The sequence below is a fragment of the Panthera pardus genome, unplaced genomic scaffold (assembly GCF_024362965.1).
Source record: "Panthera pardus isolate Hobbes unplaced genomic scaffold, ASM2436296v1 HiC_scaffold_6, whole genome shotgun sequence".
In the NCBI taxonomy this organism is placed as follows: Eukaryota; Metazoa; Chordata; class Mammalia; order Carnivora; family Felidae; genus Panthera; species Panthera pardus.
Genome location: NW_026526991.1, coordinates 123,407,675 through 123,424,865, shown reverse-complemented (window position 1 = coordinate 123,424,865; position 17,191 = coordinate 123,407,675). Strand labels below are relative to the sequence as shown.

General features: G+C 37.1%; 1 protein-coding gene across 2 annotated transcripts in view; it reads left to right on the top strand.

Moving 5' to 3' along the window:
- MALRD1 (MAM and LDL receptor class A domain containing 1) overlaps nucleotides 1-17,191 on the top strand; it is a 770,287-nt gene that overhangs the window by 163,267 nt on the left and 589,829 nt on the right. For both annotated transcript variants that reach the window (XM_053896000.1, XM_019460623.2), the window contains exons 16-19: nucleotides 2,273-2,425; nucleotides 2,835-2,940; nucleotides 3,628-3,995; nucleotides 7,679-8,091. In XM_053896000.1, coding sequence (XP_053751975.1) covers nucleotides 2,273-2,425; nucleotides 2,835-2,940; nucleotides 3,628-3,995; nucleotides 7,679-8,091 — 1,040 coding nt within the window. The remainder of the gene's footprint in view (nucleotides 1-2,272; nucleotides 2,426-2,834; nucleotides 2,941-3,627; nucleotides 3,996-7,678; nucleotides 8,092-17,191) is intronic.

The following is a 17,191-nucleotide window of genomic DNA, read 5'->3' as shown; positions in this document are numbered from 1 at the left end:
AATAAACATTAAAAATAAGGCATATATAATTTTCAAAGCTGTCCTAATAAATCTATATTTGGTTAACAGCTAACCAGATCAATTTCAGCTGATTATTACATTCTCTGATTAACTGAGGTGAGATTTTAAAATGTGTGTAGAAATCTAAATATTTAGGAACAAAATATATTAAACAGGCATATTTGAATTTAAACAACATAATCTGTTAAAAGTTGTCATCTTTGATGGACCTTATCTAAGAGAACTGGCAAATTGCTATAATGGTTTCTAAAATTTTACTCTCACTAGAACATTCATTTATTTCTACATCAGTATTTCTCTGGATAGGAGTCAACAAGGCTCCCTTTCCAGGAAGCTATGTGCAATAGCTATTATACAGCAGCAATAACTTGTTTCCTTTCTATATTTGCATAACAAGAACTCCTGGATCCTTTATTTATTTATTTATTTATTTTTTTTGGATTGTCTGAAATAGGAATCAAAAGCATTGCTTTCCCAGGGATTGAAATGGCAACATTTGAATACTGAACAATGAAATGGCAACATATTTTGAAACCACGGGAATCTATGTATATTTATGGGTTATTTATTTATTATGCATTTGCAAACAGAGATGGCTTTTAAAAATTCAAAGTCTTCAATATTCTTAACATTTATCCCTAACTTCTCATAATTATCATGATTCTTTTTTTGCTCTTAAGCAGCATTTAATTTTGTTTCACCATAAATTTCTAAACTTGACTTGGGAGATCCTCATTCTAAATATAGCAGTAATTTGTTGATTTTTCTGGTTCCTAATATAATGAAATGGAGTTATTCCTTGCTTATTAAAGTTGATGCAATATTTAAAAAAGTATTTATTTTTAAAGGTATTTATTTTTATACATTCTCATTGACTTTTGGTCACATTTTGGGTCAGGAAACCTGACAGAAAGCAGGTATATTTTTGAAATCAGATATTTTACAGAAACTTAAGAAATAATATTGATTTATAGTATTTGTAAATCATTTTATAATATTTTGTGTTTATAATGTTACAATTCACCTCACCTTCCTCTCTGTGTCGGTATAGCATTTTCAAAATTGAAAATGATTTTTTCACTAGGTTAAAATTCCCTTGTGAGTTTGAATTTTATAATCTCATTGAGTGATTTACTTTATACTTTTATTCCCTAAGCTTCCTGCTTTCTTCCTAAGTCTTTTTATAAAGGCACATCTATGCAGTTTAGTATTCTTTCCTTGGATAAAAATAACTAATGGCCAAGGATTCCAGTGCAAAATCATCAGATCTCATTTTGCATTGGGATATATAGTAATATCTGAATGTCCACACTGAACAAACCCAGGTTGTGCCTTTTGGGTTTATCTTTTTTTCCAGTCTCACAACAATTAACAGTTATTGTCAATAGTTGCAGAAAGAATATTAGATTTGGAGTGAAAATACCTGGATTTCAGACCATCTTACATCTTCATAATTATAGGACCTTGGTTAAGTTAATAAATTTCCTGAACTTTCTTTTTTTCTTCTTTAAAACAACTACAACAATAACACTTTCCTCTGGGCTATTGTGAAAGTTTGATCTATATAAAGCACTTGGTTCAGAGTCTATGACATAAGGTATCTGCTAAATATCAGCCATAATTTGACACTATTATTATGACTTCCCAGTCCTTCTCTTTCTTTTTTTCTTATGGCTTTGTGGAAATTAACTGTTTCTTACATATTCACCTGAAAAGCGGGTCAAATTCTTCTGCCCTGCACAAATTACGTAATGCATACAATGCTTTGGTAAATAATTCAGCTCTACAAAATTGCTGGTGAACATTATATTAAATATAATCTGGAATTCTCAAATACTAAAAATTTTTAAAGTGGCTACTTTTCATGTTTTAGTGTTTAATAATCTGTAGGAACAATTAAATCTTCCAGGTGATGTAATAGTGGCAGAGAAGTAACATGAGTATCAGGATAAATTAGGCAAACCTTGGCAAATCTATAATGAATATGGCTGACTAATGCTGTTTCCTTGAAAAAATATGTGGAAAAAAGTTTAATTTCTTGGTAATTCTGCTTTATCGATTTCCAGTATGAAAAGAACAACTCTGTTGCGTTTTAATTTTTTTTAGATCAGATAGGATCCTTTTTTTCCTCAAATGTGTCCTTTAAACTATTTAGAGAAGTATAATAAGGTGATTTCAGTTGATCTCTATCCTTTCTAAAGCGTGTGAATACTTTGGAAAGCCACCCTAAGAGTCCCATTTTGTTCTTCAGGTTCCAAATGTGACTTTGAAGCAAATAGCTGTGGTTGGTTTGAAGCAATTAGTGGTGACCATTTTGACTGGGTATGGAACTCTAGAAGTAACATTTCAGCTCAATTTGAACAACAGGCTCCACCTTGGGATCATACTCACAGAACAGCTCAAGGTAAGACACAAGGAGAGGTTCTTAGTTACTACTTCCATTCACCCTTGGTCAGGTCTGAGAAGAGAAAGAGAAGCATTTAAAGTTCTACGTTACTACGACAAATTGTATGACGTTTGAATATTGGCAATTATTCTTACGTTGTCAATATGAAATGACTCCTTTATGGGTGGTGGGGAGGGAGTCCAGTTCTCTTTTTGAATGAATTCACTGAAATTATTAACTTTTGTGGACATTTTCACCTAGATGTAGATACTAGTTTAGTATTTATAAGAGTAGACTTGACTCACAATCACTGTTACTGATTTTTAATTGTATAGTCTTAATTTTTGTCAGGTGTAGAATTCAGTGTAGGGTTAAAAGGCAGGTGTTTCAACTCAGTTGGCTGATTTACGTATTTGTATTTCAATAGGACATTTTATGTTCATTCTGAAGAAAAGCAGAAGCTTGTCACAAGTTGCTAAACTCCAGAGCCCAACTTTCAGCCAGGCAGGACCTGGATGCACACTTTCCTTCTGGTAAATATTAAAATCTTGGATGCCTGGGTGGCTCAGTCATTTAAGCATCTGACTTCGGCTCAGGTCATGATCTCATGGTCCGTGAGTTCGAGACCAGCATCAGGATCTATGCTGTCAGTTCAGAGCCTGGAGTCTGCTTCGGATTCTGTATCTCCCTCTCTCTCTGCCCCTCCCCCATTCATGCTCTGTCTCTCTCTGTCTCGCAAAAAACGAATAAACGTTAAAAAAAAATACTAAAATCTGTGGTCAGCTACCCTTGCAGCCCAGTGGTTGCAGGCATACTCCTGAACTTACTGGACTTTCAGATTTGCCCTGGGTTTGGCTTTAAAAATAGCTATTGCATTTGATTTATACAGTTAGCATTTTACTTAGGAGTATATTATCCATATTTGTTGTGTTCTTTCTTTAGATGAAAGGGACTCTTCCCCTCCAACAAGGGATTATAATTGAGTTAACACTGCTTTGATTTAACACTGGATTGACCTCCTTGAGACAGGCTCCCGGGATCCCGCACTCCAGAGAATGCACCTCAGCAGATATGAGCAACCACAGTTACTGCAAGAAATAAAGGCATCCATTACGATAACTAATAATGAATTGACTTTTAACCAGGTGCGAGAGTCTGTAAGTTAAATATTTAGTCGATCCCATAAATCGTTTCCATTTCTTGTGTTTGCTCTTTTTCAGGTTTTATAACTATGGTCTGTCAGTGGGAGCAGCTGAGCTACAGCTACATGTGGAAAATTCCAGTGACCCTACAGTACTCTGGAGAGTATTATATAACCAGGGCAACCAGTGGTCACAGGCGACTATTCAGCTTGGGCGCCTTACTCAGCCCTTCCATTTGTCACTAGATAAAGTCAGTCTTGGCATTTATGATGGGGTCTCGGCTATTGATGACATCAGATTTGAAAATTGCACTCTTCCCCTTCCTGCGGAGAGCTGCGAGGAGCCAGATTTTTTCTGGTGTCGACACAGCAAGGCTTGCATAGAAAAGCTTCTGTTATGTGATCTGGTGGATGATTGCGGTGATCACACTGATGAGGTCAACTGTGGTAAGTTTTTTTTTTTTTTTTGCTTGTGTGTTTGTTTGTTTGTTTGTTTTTTTTTTGGTCCTTATTTTGATAGTGGTGATCTTGATCAGGTCACTGTTTTCTAGGCAATCAAAGCAAAGACACTAAGCATTGTTCCAAAGTTGATGACTGTTCAGTTAATTGGGCTACCAGTATTTGTTATGCAGACTCATAAAATCCATACCAGAGATACAGTGATGAAACACAACTACGGAGTCTCAGACCTCATGGAGCTTACTGTTTAACTGAGGAGATATATATTGTTCAAATAGTTAAAAATTAACTACAAAATGGCAGCTTAGATAGGAATTACAGAGGGAGATGCTCTGAATTTTTATAATGTATTGAATTTTTTAGAGGTGATGATTTAGCTGAGATCTGACAAATAGTCAATTGAAGCATACATGCAAAAGCCCTGATATGTGACTGCATGGCGGGTGGAGGCCAGCCAGTGTGGCTGGAGTCGAGAGGTCAAGGGGAGACAGAGTGCAGCATAAGGACAGAGATGTGGGGGAGGCTAGGTTTGCAGATCTCGGTAGTCCATATTAGGGAGGTTTTTCTTCATTTGAAAGTTTTTGGTAAGGATGGTAACATAATAAAATTGGGCTCGTAAACCATGTCACTGTAAATACATTGTGATGAGTGGATTGGAGGAGAAAGGTTTCAGGAGACCTATCAGGAGGCCATTGTGGTAGTCAACTAAGGAGGCGGCAGGCAGCCTGCGTCCCAGCGATAGTGATGGTGATGGAGGGACTGATGTTTGGGGAGATATTTAGGAGGGACATCTGATGGTGTTTTGGCTATAGGGAGCAGAGAGTGGCATGTCAAAGATACGTCCTGACTCTTTGGTTTAAATTAACCAAGAAGTTTATGGTATCTGATGATCGTATATGGTTTGCAGTTTAATAAACCTAGCTCCAGATATATCGTGCCCAGTGTACTTGATCTTGAAAATGAATTAGAAGCTCAGAGTTGGGGTTTTTTTTCAGATTTCAAAAATCAGTCAGAAAAAGAGTTTGCATCTTTCCTTGTCTAGAAATAGCAACAGTTCTTAAAATTCAAGCTATTTGCCTATTAAATTGTGGGGCTAATTATAAACCAAAGGGAAGCCATAATATGCTCGGTACATCATAGGAAACACTGCATCAAGAAATTTCCATATAAATTATTGTAGAGAGTGTTGCATATATGTGATTTTTGATATAGGTAGATTGAAGTCAGAATTACCATGCGTCTCATTACACAGCTAATACCTTGAGTGGATATAAATAAAGTTGATAATTTAGACAGGGGCTGACATAAGAAGTGTTACTTTTCATTGAGGCAATTTATTTTTTGCAAATTCAGAAAGCTTTTTCATCTTTTCCAAGGTCTCCACATCCTACTCCTCCACAAAATGTTGATCTGTTGCTGGAAAGAAGCAAATTATCCTTCCGACTACCCAGTAGTAACTTAGTAGCAGGGAATTACGGCCGTACAAGTGTAATAGCAAAATACTTTCAGTGACTAAGTATTAATGAAAGGAAATCATAGTGGCATTAGACTGTCAGTTTCTCCTACAGCTCTCCGTATAGACCTGTTACTTTATTACATAGAATGCGTTAGACATCCAGAAATCTGTGTTGTATTTCCTAAAGGTTCCCATGTTTAGAGACATAGTGTTTTATTTGAAGGTGGAGCTACGTGTATTCCCTTTTGAAGCAAAGACTGAGCATGCAGTCAGTATGAAGACCGGCAGTATCGAAATCTCCTGGCTTCAGTGCCAGTTATATGTCGAAAAACCTCACAGCTTGACGTTCTCCTTCTGCTCCGCCGCCAAAGACTGACACCTGGCGAGTGCACCGTGGGGCCCCAGTTCACGTCACAGCTGGGCTTGATTAGTCACAAGTGAGGAAATATCAAATGAAAGCTCATCTCCCATTTGACATTTACTCACTTGGTTCCCTTCAGTAGGTCTAAGCCCCTGTTCTGTGGTTTTCAAAGACAGATGATTTGTTCTTGCCTGGCTGCATTTATCCACATATGCTTGTATTTATTGTTTCAGCGTATTTATTCACCTTTGGCACCAAGTGCGCTCACTAAGATGAATAGTTAAAAGATAACTGACATTTGTTTTTTTTTTTAAATATTAGCTTATGTAAATGAAACTAAAATGTAGAACTACTCGTTAATTCTAATTCCTATTTTTTTTTTCCTCCCCAACTAACGCTAGATGTACATTCTGTTGCATTTATTCTAAACCAATCCTTGGTGTCAACAAAATGCTCACATCCTGAGAAATGAATCCCTCTATTATCCTAGAAATTAATCAGCTAGTTGACAAGGGACAAGTCAGTTTTTCCTAAGTGCTTTGAATCCTTCTAGTGACTGAAAGGAGTTTAAAGTTTCAAAGCTCCGGCTCAAAGGTGCTACAATCCAGTGAGAAGAAAAAAAATGCCTCCCAGGAGACACAGCCAAGAGTCCACTGGGCACACAGCACAGCAGGAGGCATGAATAGAGGAAGGAGAGAGGGGCGAGGTGTTTAAGGCACATGTAGAAGATGGCCTATGCCAAGGGGAAGGGTATGAACAGGAAGTTCACTTGGGAAAGGTGAAGCTTGAAAGATAGAGGAATTTAGGCTTAAGTCGAAATGAGTATCTATGGAGGGATTTTGAACACAGAAGGAAAATGATAAACTGCCGTGGAAGAATGGTCATTCTGGCATTGGCGTGTTACTGTGGCAAGATGGTGCCAGAAAGAAGAGTTTTTCAGCATGGGGTCTGGAAAACACTGGCATCAGGATCATCTTGGGTGCTTATTAAAATATGGATTCCTGGGCTTCACCCCATGTCTGACAAGCGAGTAATTTGTACAGGACTTCGCCGTGGACTAAGCAATTACACCATGCACCTCAGGTGATTCTGAAAGGTCGAGACCTATGAAAATATGACCGTTCTCAGTTCCGTGTGTGAGAATCACCAAGGGAGATGATGAAGTATCCTGAAGTCCAGATGCACTGTTTGTACCAATTAAATCAACGTCTCCGGAGACGAATTCTCCGCTTTAGTGTGTTTTGTTTTGTTTTGATTTTTCATGTTCACTGGGGATTGAAACATTCGGCTAAGGTTGAAATCAGCTGAACCAGAAGTTTGTTGTGTTGGGTCAGCCATGGTGTCGTGACCATTTGCATAGAGTTATAGTGCTAGAAATGATGGAGGGATGGGCATAAAAGGCATTTGGAAAATAATGGCTGAAGTGATGCCACCTTCAGTCTATAAAATATGATTACTTGATTTAAGTCTAGGATTTATTCACTTTTTAAAAACTTTAATGTTGCATTTGAGAAAAAAGTTAAAATGGTTAACCTTGGCAGGAGCAAAATATCAACTGGTATTTTTTTTTTCAACGTTTTTTTTTTTTTTTATTTTATTTTTGGGACAGAGAGAGACAGAGCATGAACGGGGGAGGGGCAGAGAGAGAGGGAGACACAGAATCGGAAACAGGCTCCAGGCTCCGAGCCATCAGCCCAGAGCCTGACGCGGGGCTCGAACTCACGGACCGCGAGATCGTGACCTGGCTGAAGTCGGACGCTTAACCGACTGCGCCACCCAGGCGCCCCTGGTATTTTTAATCATAGTTATTTTTGTCCTTAATTTTCTTTTGCTCTCGTTTAATGCCGATTTCAGTACCTGAGCTACAGTGTAACTTTGAAAATGGAATTTGTAACTGGGAACAAGATACAGAAGATGACTTTGATTGGACCAGGAAGCACGGTCCAACCCCAACACTTAATACAGGGCCAATGAAGGATAATACTTGGGGCACAGCTAAAGGGCACTATCTCTACATAGAATCTTCGGAGCCTCAGGTTTTCCAAAACAGAGCCGCTCTGCTCAGTCCTGTCCTTAATGCCACTGATGCAGACGGCTGCACCTTCCGCTTCTATTACCACATGTTTGGGAAGCACATTTACAGGCTGGCCATCTACCAGCGGGTCTGGAGTAACACAAGAGGACAGCTGCTGTGGCAGATATTTGGGAACCAAGGCAACAGATGGACAAGGACACACCTCAACATTTCCAGCAGGCGGCCTTTTCAGGTATGGATAATGGATTTTGTAATATGTATTTAAAATGCATCAGGATGTCTAGGGAATATGAAGGATTGCTGTGTTCTTGAATGAAAAGCAAGTGGAATTTGATCAAAGTTACTTCAGTACACATTTATCATTCAATTAAGGGGGTACCAGAGCTTGTTAAGTTGCTTTCCTCCCTGAATACCCCTAATAATGGGTGATTAACATTTCTAAAGGTGGACACATGTCACTGGAAGCAGCTGAAGGTCCCTCTGACTTTAAGTAATTTTTCTACTGAAAAAAAAAATCTGGAGGGAAAAGGAGTTTTGCACAAATTCTGGTATTGTGCCAAAAGTTCAGATTCTTCAATCTGTTATTTTGAATACTTCATTTGACTTTTCCCACATTTTATAGGTAAGCAACAAAAATTCAAGAAGAGTGCATGCTTTGTTGGAAAAACACACAGCTACTCTGGGGCATAAAACACACAGCTAGTCTAGGTCTCCTTACACCCGGTGGAATATTCTTTATTCAGATTCTCACCTACCTTCTCCTACCTAAAAGGAAAACTTGGAATGGCAAGTTTAAATGCTTATGTGGCTTTTTCCATTTTGCGAAGGAATTTAGCATCTATTATCTATCCCTTTGATTCCCTCAGCAATTCCCTGAAGTGGGTAAGTCAGAGATCCTTTTTGTCAGTTTTACAGATACAAAGAAAAAAAACTCAAAGAGGTTATTTATATCTAGCCAAATAGATATTGAGCAGCAGAATGGGGACTTGGGCTGGGACCCACATTTCCAATTAATTCACGTTCATTCCCTTTGTAATATATCATACAGCCTGTCACATGGAGGAGGGTTGAATATTCTTTTTTTCCCTTTGCTCTAACAGATCTATGTATAATATACAAGGAGAAACTTCTTACCTATCCAGGCAAAATTGTTTTTTCCTTTTTACATGTACTAAATTTCTTTGGTACCCTAATTTAAAGCACTGTCTCTATTTTTTATTTTTTAGTGTTAATTTATTTTTGAGAGACAAAGAGAGACAGACTGTGAGCGGGGGAGGAACAGAGAGAGAGGGAGACACAGAATCCGAAGCAGGCTCCAGGCTCTGAGCTGTCAGTACAGAGCCCAACGCAGGGCTCGAACCCGTGAAGCGTGAGATCATGACCTGAGCCAAAGTCAGATGCTTAAATGACTGAGCCACCCACGTGCCCTGAGCACTGTCTCTATTTAAATGTCTTGAGTTAACAGTTTTATAGCCAAGAACTTAGCTCCAAGCCACCCGTTCAGAGCCATGGTAGATATGTATTGTACTTGGCTCGCTAGAGAATGCATTGAGAGTGGTGATTTGTCCAGACAGACATAGGCTGTAGTCATGGGAACTAATCTGCCATATGTACAGTGTTATCTTCCTGTTAGCCATAATGGTAAGATGTCTGTAATGATATGAAATGAAACTGAAGGAAGGTTCTTTGACTTTCATTTAATAATGGCTCATCCACTGCAAATTAATATTTAATCAGATGAATTGTAATTTGGGTCAAACTGGCATTCAGTAGATAAACTCTCCTTCTGATATTTACTCAAGAATCGGTTGCCAGGAGAAAATAACCTTGGCAAGGGGGCTGCTTCACATTCAGATGAATATGGAACTTTCCAAGAAATGCTTTGGTTGTGAATCTAAAACACAGAGATTGAAGTTTGAGACTCATTTTGGATTATACATGGAGTGCTCTGTTTGATTTTATGCAATGGTTCTTCTCGGCTTTTTATTTTTTTCAATGACATTCGGGCATGAAAAGGTGAAATCATATTGTGCATGCTTTGTAGATTAATTATCCAAGATAGTAAACATTGGGTCTAATTTAAACAGCTAGATATTTTTCTTGATTGAATAATGAGTATACATAGTTGTTGCAACAGCAGGAATAAGCAAGATTTTATTTAACTCTGATATTGTAGGTGAAATTACCTACTATCAGTCCAGCAGACAACAGGTACTCATTTAATGTTTGTTTAAAAGAAAACTTCAAGGACGTATGTTGACATCCAATATTACATTAATTCCAGGTATACAACATAGTGATTCAACAAGACTATATACTATGTTCACCACAAGTGTAGCTACTACCTGTCCTCATTTATTGCTGTTACAATATAATTAACATGTTCAATAACTAGAAGCCTGTATCTCCCACTCACCTTCAACCATTTTGCCCCATACCCTCCCCTCTGGCAATCACCAGTTAGTAGTCTGTATTTATAGGTCTGATTCTGCTTTTTGTTTATTTATTAATTTTTTAAAAAAAATTCCACTTAGTGGAATTATATAGTTTTTGTCTTATGTATTTCACTTAAGATAATTCCCCCTAGATTAATCCATGTTGTCTCAAATGGCACATCTCATTCTTTCTATGGCTATATAATATTTCATTGTGTGTATATGTGTGTGTCTGTGTGTGTGTGTCTGTATCCCACTTCTTATCCATTTGTCTATTGGTGGACATGTAGTTTGCTTCCATATCTTGACTATCTTTTGAAATTAGTGTTAGTGTGTTTTTTGGGTAAATACTAATGGAATTATTGGATATGATATTTCTATTTTTAATTTTTGAGCAACCTTCATACTATTTTCCACAGTGGCTGCTCCAGTCTGAATTCCCACCATCAGTGCATGAGGATTCCTTTTTCTCCACATTCTCACTAAACCTTTTTATTTTTTGTGTTTCAGTTTTAGCCATTCTGACAGCTATATAGTAATATCTCGTGATTTTAATTTGCATTTACATGATGATTAGTCATGTTGAGCATCTTTTTGTGTGTCTGTTGGCCATCTGAATGTCTTTGGAGAAATGTCTGTATATGTCATCTGCCCATTTTTTAATCGATTTGTCTTTTTTTGGTATTGAGTTGTATAATTTCTTTATATATTTTGGATATTAACCCCTTATTGCATATAGCATTTGTAAATATCTTCTCCCATTCAGTAGGTTTCTTTTTGTTTTATTGATGGTAAACTTTGCTGTGTAAAAGCTTTTTATTTTGATGTAGTCCCAATAGTTTGTTTTTTATTTTGTTTCCTTGCCTCAGGAGATGTATTTTAAAAAATATTGTTACAGCTGAGGTCAGAGAAATTACTTGTGTTCTCTTCTAGGATTTTTATGGTTTAGGTCTCACATTTAAGTCTTTAATCCATTTTGAGTTTGTGTGTGGTGTGAGAAAGTGGTCAAGTTTCATTCTTTTTCATGTAGCTGTCCAGTTTTCCCAGCGCCCTTTTTGAAGAGACATGTTTTCCCCATTGTTTATTCTTGCTTCCTTATTCATAGATTAATTGACCGTAAATTCATGTGTTTATTTCTGAGCTCTCTCTTGTTTTTCATCGATCTATATGTTTATTACTCTACCAGTACCATACTGTTTTGATTACTACAGCTCATATATTTTGAAATCTGGGATTGTGATACCTCTAGCTTTGTTCTTTCTCAAGATTGCTTTGGCTATTCTGAGTCTTTTGTGGTTCCATACAAATTTCAGTATTATCTATTCTAGTTCAGTATTTTTTATTCTAGTTCTGTGAAAAATGCTGTTGCATTTTCATAGGTGTTGCATTAAATCTGTGAGGTGACATTTTAACAATATAATTTCTCAAGTCCATGAACATGAAATATCTTTGTTTTTTGTGTGGGTCATCTTCAGTTCCTTTTATCAGGGTTTTATAGTTTTCAGAGTACAGACCTTTCACCTCTTAGGTATTTATTGTTTTTGATACAATTTTAAATAGTGTTGTTTCTTAAATTTCTCTTTCTGCTACTTCATTTAGAATGTATAGAAACACCTCCAATTTCTGGATATCGATTTTGTATTCTGCAGATTTACTGAATTCATTTATTGCTTCTAGTAGTTTTTTGGTAGTGTTTTCAGTATTTTCATATAATCTGCAAATAGGGAAGATTTTACTTTGTCTTTACCAATATGGGTCCCCCTCATTTCTTTTTCTTGTCTGATTGCTGTAGGTAGGACTCTGGTACTATTTTGAATAAAACAGAGAGTGCATCCTTGTCTTGCACCTTATCCTAGAGGAAAAGCTCTGTCTTTCCCCATTAAAATGACGTTAAATGTGGGTTTTTCATATCTGTCCCTTATTATGTTGAAGTATGTTCCCTTGAAACCTATTTTGTTGAGGATTTCCATCATGAATGGATTTTGTGTGCTTTTTTGGCATCTATTGAAATGATCATATAGTTTTATCCTTTCTCTTATTGATATGATTTATGACACTGATTGATTTGTGAATGTAGAACCACTCTTGCATCCCAAGAATAAATCCCACTCGATCATGGCAAATTATTTATATTGATTGATGTGAGAATAATGAACCACACTCACATCCCCGGAATAAAATCCACTTAATTGTGGAGAACTATTTGTTTAATGTATTGTTGAATTCAGTTTGCTAATTTCATGTATATTCATCAGAGATACTGACCTGTAGTTCTTTGTTGTTGTTGTTGTTGTGTCTTTATCCGGTTTGGCTTCATGGAATGAATTTGCGACCTTTCCTTCCTCTTTTATTTTTTGGAATAATTTGAGAAGTATATTAACTGCTTGGTAGACTTCACCTGTGAAACCATGTGGTCCTAGACTTTTGTTTTTTGGGAGTTGTATGATTATTGATTCAATTTTATTGCTGGTAATTGGTCTGTTCAAATTTACATTTTTCTTCTTAAATCGGTTTTGGGAGGTCATATGTTTTTAGAAATTTATCCGTGTTTCTAGGTTGTCCATTTTGTTGGCATAAAAATTTTTATAATATTCTTTTATAATCCCTTGTATTTCTATGATGCCAGCCATTATTTCTCCTCTTTCATTTCTAATTTGAGTCCTCACTCTTTTTGGGGGGGGGGGGTCACTCTGGATGAATGTTTATTAATTTTGTTGACCTTTTCAAAGAATCAACTCCTAATTTCATTGATCTGTTCACTTTTTTTTGGTTGTTCTTTCATTTCATTGATTTCTGCTCTTTGCTATTTCCTTCATTCTCCTGGTTTTGGATTTGTTTATTCTTTTTCTAGTTTTTTTAAGTGTAGGGTTAGGTTATTTATTTGAAATTTTTCTTGCTTGTTGAGGTAGACCTGTATTGCTATAAACTTCCCTGTTAGGACCACTTTTGCTGTAACACAAAGATTTTGGACTGTTGTATTTTCACTTTTGTCTCAATGTATTTAAACATTTCTTTTTTTCTTTGATTTTTTTGGTGGGCCAAGAAATTGTTAACAGCATGCTATTTACCTTCCATGTATTTGTGTAATCTCCAGATTTTTTCTTGCTGTTGATTTCTAGTTTCATAGCATTGTGGTCAGAAAAGATGCATGGTATGACTGTCTTTTTGAATTTGTTTATATGTTGGGTGCATAAATATTTATAATTGTTCTGTCTTCTTATTCCATTGTCTCCTTTATTATGATAAAGTGTCCTTTATCTCCTGTTTTAAAGTCTATTTCATCTGACATCAGCATTGCTTCCCCAGTTTTCTTTTCAATTCCATTGCATGATAAATGCTTCCATTTCCTCACTTTCAATCAGTGTATTTCTTTGGGACTGGAATGAGTCTCCTATAGGCAGAATATACATTGGTTTTCCTTGTTACCTATTCCATCACCCTATGTCTTTTGATTGGAACATTTAGTCCACCTGCATTTCAAGTAATTAATGACAGGTACATAATCATTTGCATTTTTAAACTTATTTTATCATTGTTTTTGTATTCTCCATTACTTTCTTCTCTTGCTCTTTTCTCAGGGTTTGCTAGCTTTCTTTAGTAATGTACTTGGATTTCTTCTCTTTATTATTTCCATATCTATTACTGTTTTTTGATTTGTGGTTATCATTACATTTATCTATAGAATCTTATTAGGAGTCTGTATTAAGTGATGGTCACTAAGTTTGGCCCATCCTAAAATCACTAAATTTTTACTCCTTTCTCTACCACATGTTAAGTATATGCTGCCATAGTTTACATCCTTTTATTGTGAATCACTTGACTGATTTTCTATAATTATATTTAATTTTTCTGCTTTTGTGCTTCCTACTTTTCTTAATCCTGCTTATGGTCTTTCCTTTCCACTCAAGGAGTCCTTTCACCTTTTTTCTAATGCTGGTTCATTGGTGATGAAATTCTTTTATTTTTGGTTGTCTGCAGAACTCTTTATCTCTCCTGATATTTGTCATGATAGGCTGCTGGATAGAGTATTATTGGTTGAAGGTTTTGTTTTTTTTCCCCGGCACTTTGAATATTTCATGCCACTCCCTTCTGTCCTGCAAAATTCTTGCTGAAAAAATCAGCTGATAGTCTTATTTCCCTTGTATGTAGTTTTTTCCCTCTTGGTATTTTTTAAATTTTCTATTACTATTTTTATCATTTTGATTCTTATGTGTCTTGGTATGAACCTCCTTGGGTTGATTTCGTCAGGGGCTTTCTGTGCCTCCTGGGTCTGAATGTCTGTTTCCTTTCCTAGATAAGGAAGTTTCAGCTATTATTTCTTCAAATACATTTTCTGCCCCCTTTTCTCTCTCTTATTTTTCTGGGACTCCTATAATATGAATGTTATCATGCTTGATGGTGTCACTTGAGTTCTCTTAATCTAATTCTCATTTCTTCTTATTCTTTCTTTTCTCACCTGTTTGACTTGATTGCTTTCCGTTACTCTGTCCTCTAGGTTGCTACTTCCTCTAATCTACTATTTATTCCCTTTTGTGTATTTTTAATTTCAGTTATTGAGTTCTTTATCTCTGATTGGGTCCATTTTTAATATTTTTCTGTCTCTGTTGAAAGTCTCACTGAGGTCCTCCACTCCTTTCCCAAGTCCAGTGAGTATCTTTATGACTATTACTTTAAATCCTCTCTTGGGCATATTACTTATCTTCGTTTCATTTAGCTCTCTTGCTGTGATTTTGTTGTGTTTTTCATTTGGGACATATTCCTCTGTCTCCATATTTTTCTAAATCTGTGTCTGTTTCGATGTGTTAGGGAAATTCTGCCTGTTTTGGGCAGAGTTTGTTCCTTTTGTTTTTATTGAGCCAGTCTGGGGCCACCTAGGGCTTGAGTTGAACCAGACCCAGTGTTTGCCAGAGCTGCATTAGCACCCAACTGCAGGGCACTCTTCCTGTGTCTTTTCAGAAACTTTCATTGGTGGGTGAGGCCTGTAATCAGATCAGATGTCTACCCACAGCCCACCGCAGTTGGTCACGGTCATGTATGTGTGGTTACCTTCCCCTTTTCCCGGGGCATGAGTCACTTTGGAGTGGTGCTAGCTCCTGTCAGGTCTGATTGCACCCTGCCATGCTTGTGGCCCCACTTTGGATGGTCTTCTGCAAAGGGCATTTTGAAGGACGCATGTCCATAAGACAACATGGAGGTAGGGTGCACGGTGCCAGGCATTGAAGGGGACCTGTAGCCCAGTGGGAAAACCCATGCTGAGGCCAGGCCATGGTTAGGGGGTGAGCCTACAGACGATCACAGAGGTTGGGTACACTCTTAGGAAGCTAGGTGGAGAGTGTTTGCACTGCACTGATTCCTGCAGGTGTCCATATATCTAGGCTGGGTGCTGGGCCAAGGAAATCTTGCCCATGAGCTCTTTTATTCTTCGAGTAGTCTTCTAAAGATCCCTGCCCTTTAGCACATGCTCTGAGATTAGTAAATAAATCTCCCTCCTGTATACCCCAGGATTTTTTCAAACTTTTGCTTTTATGCTGTATCTCAGTGGGGGCTGTTTCTTGTGCTGTCTTTTTAATGGCAGGGACTCGGTTTCCTCTTGCACTTTGGGTGGCTCTCCTGGAGCTGGATTTGCTGATCTTTAAAATTCAAGGTGTTAAGCCCTATTTACTGTAAGAACTCACAAAATTAGCCCTCTCTGGGTTCTAAAACCAAATGTTATGGGGATTTGTCTTCCCAGATGGGTCCCCTGTGCCTGGGGTGCCTGGTGTGGGGTCTGATCATCTCCCTTTCTGTGTCCTGGTGTCTTTCCTTTTGCAGACAATGCCACCAGTCAGTTGGGCTCCTGGCCACATTTCCACTCTTTCTACCTTCTCAGTGTGACCTCTTCTCTACATTTAGTGTGGAAAATCTGTTCTGCCAGTCTTCGGGTCATTTTCTGGTTCATTTACTCTGATATAAGTGTTATCTAGGTGTATCCATGGGATGAAGTGAGCCTGGAGCCTTTCTACTCTATCTACTTTCCTAGGTCAACAAGGGATTCTCTTTTCTTTAACATTTGACATTTTAATGAATATACGTGGTGGTGCAGACCTCCTTCAGATCATCTCATTTGGAATTTTGGTTTTTGGGCTTGGATGTCTATTTCCATCCCTTGGTTAGCAAAGCTTTTAGTTATTATTTTTTCAAATCAGTTTTCCACACTTTTTTCTTCCTCTCCTGGGACCCCTATAATGTGAATGTTTGTTTGCTTAATGTTGTCCAAGAGGTCTATTAAACTACCCCCCCCCCTTTTTAAAAGTTCTTTTAGCTTTCCGCTGTTTAGTTTGTGTGCTTTCAATTCACGATTGCTCGTTTAAAGTGAAATACATAGGATAGAACTAGATTGTGCATGTAGGTATAGGAACTGTTCGGCTTATTGATGTCAGTTGAAGTAACTGACCACTGCTATTATGTGTGGCATGGTCTGTAAAGGCTCAGCTGGTCATTACATGTAAAACTTCATGCCAAACTTCTAACTGATTTTTATTATGATCTTTATTGAAGTAAAACTGACATATAACAAACTAAAAATATTGAAATTTTAAACCATCACCACGATCAAGATAATAGATAAATATGCTTCACCCCTAAACGTTTCCTTATGTCTCTTTGTAATACCTCCTTTGGGTCCTCACTCCCATTCCTTGACAACCACTGAATTGGTTTCTCTCAGTACACGTTAATTTATATTTCCCAAAATTTTATATAAATTATACAGTATGTACTTTTTCTGCTTACTGCATTCAGAAGATTCTTTTATGTTACACAATGTATCTGTAATTCATTTATTTCTATTGTTGAATAGTATTATATGGATGCAGCACAGATTATCTATTTAATTATTGATCAGTATTTGGGTTGCTT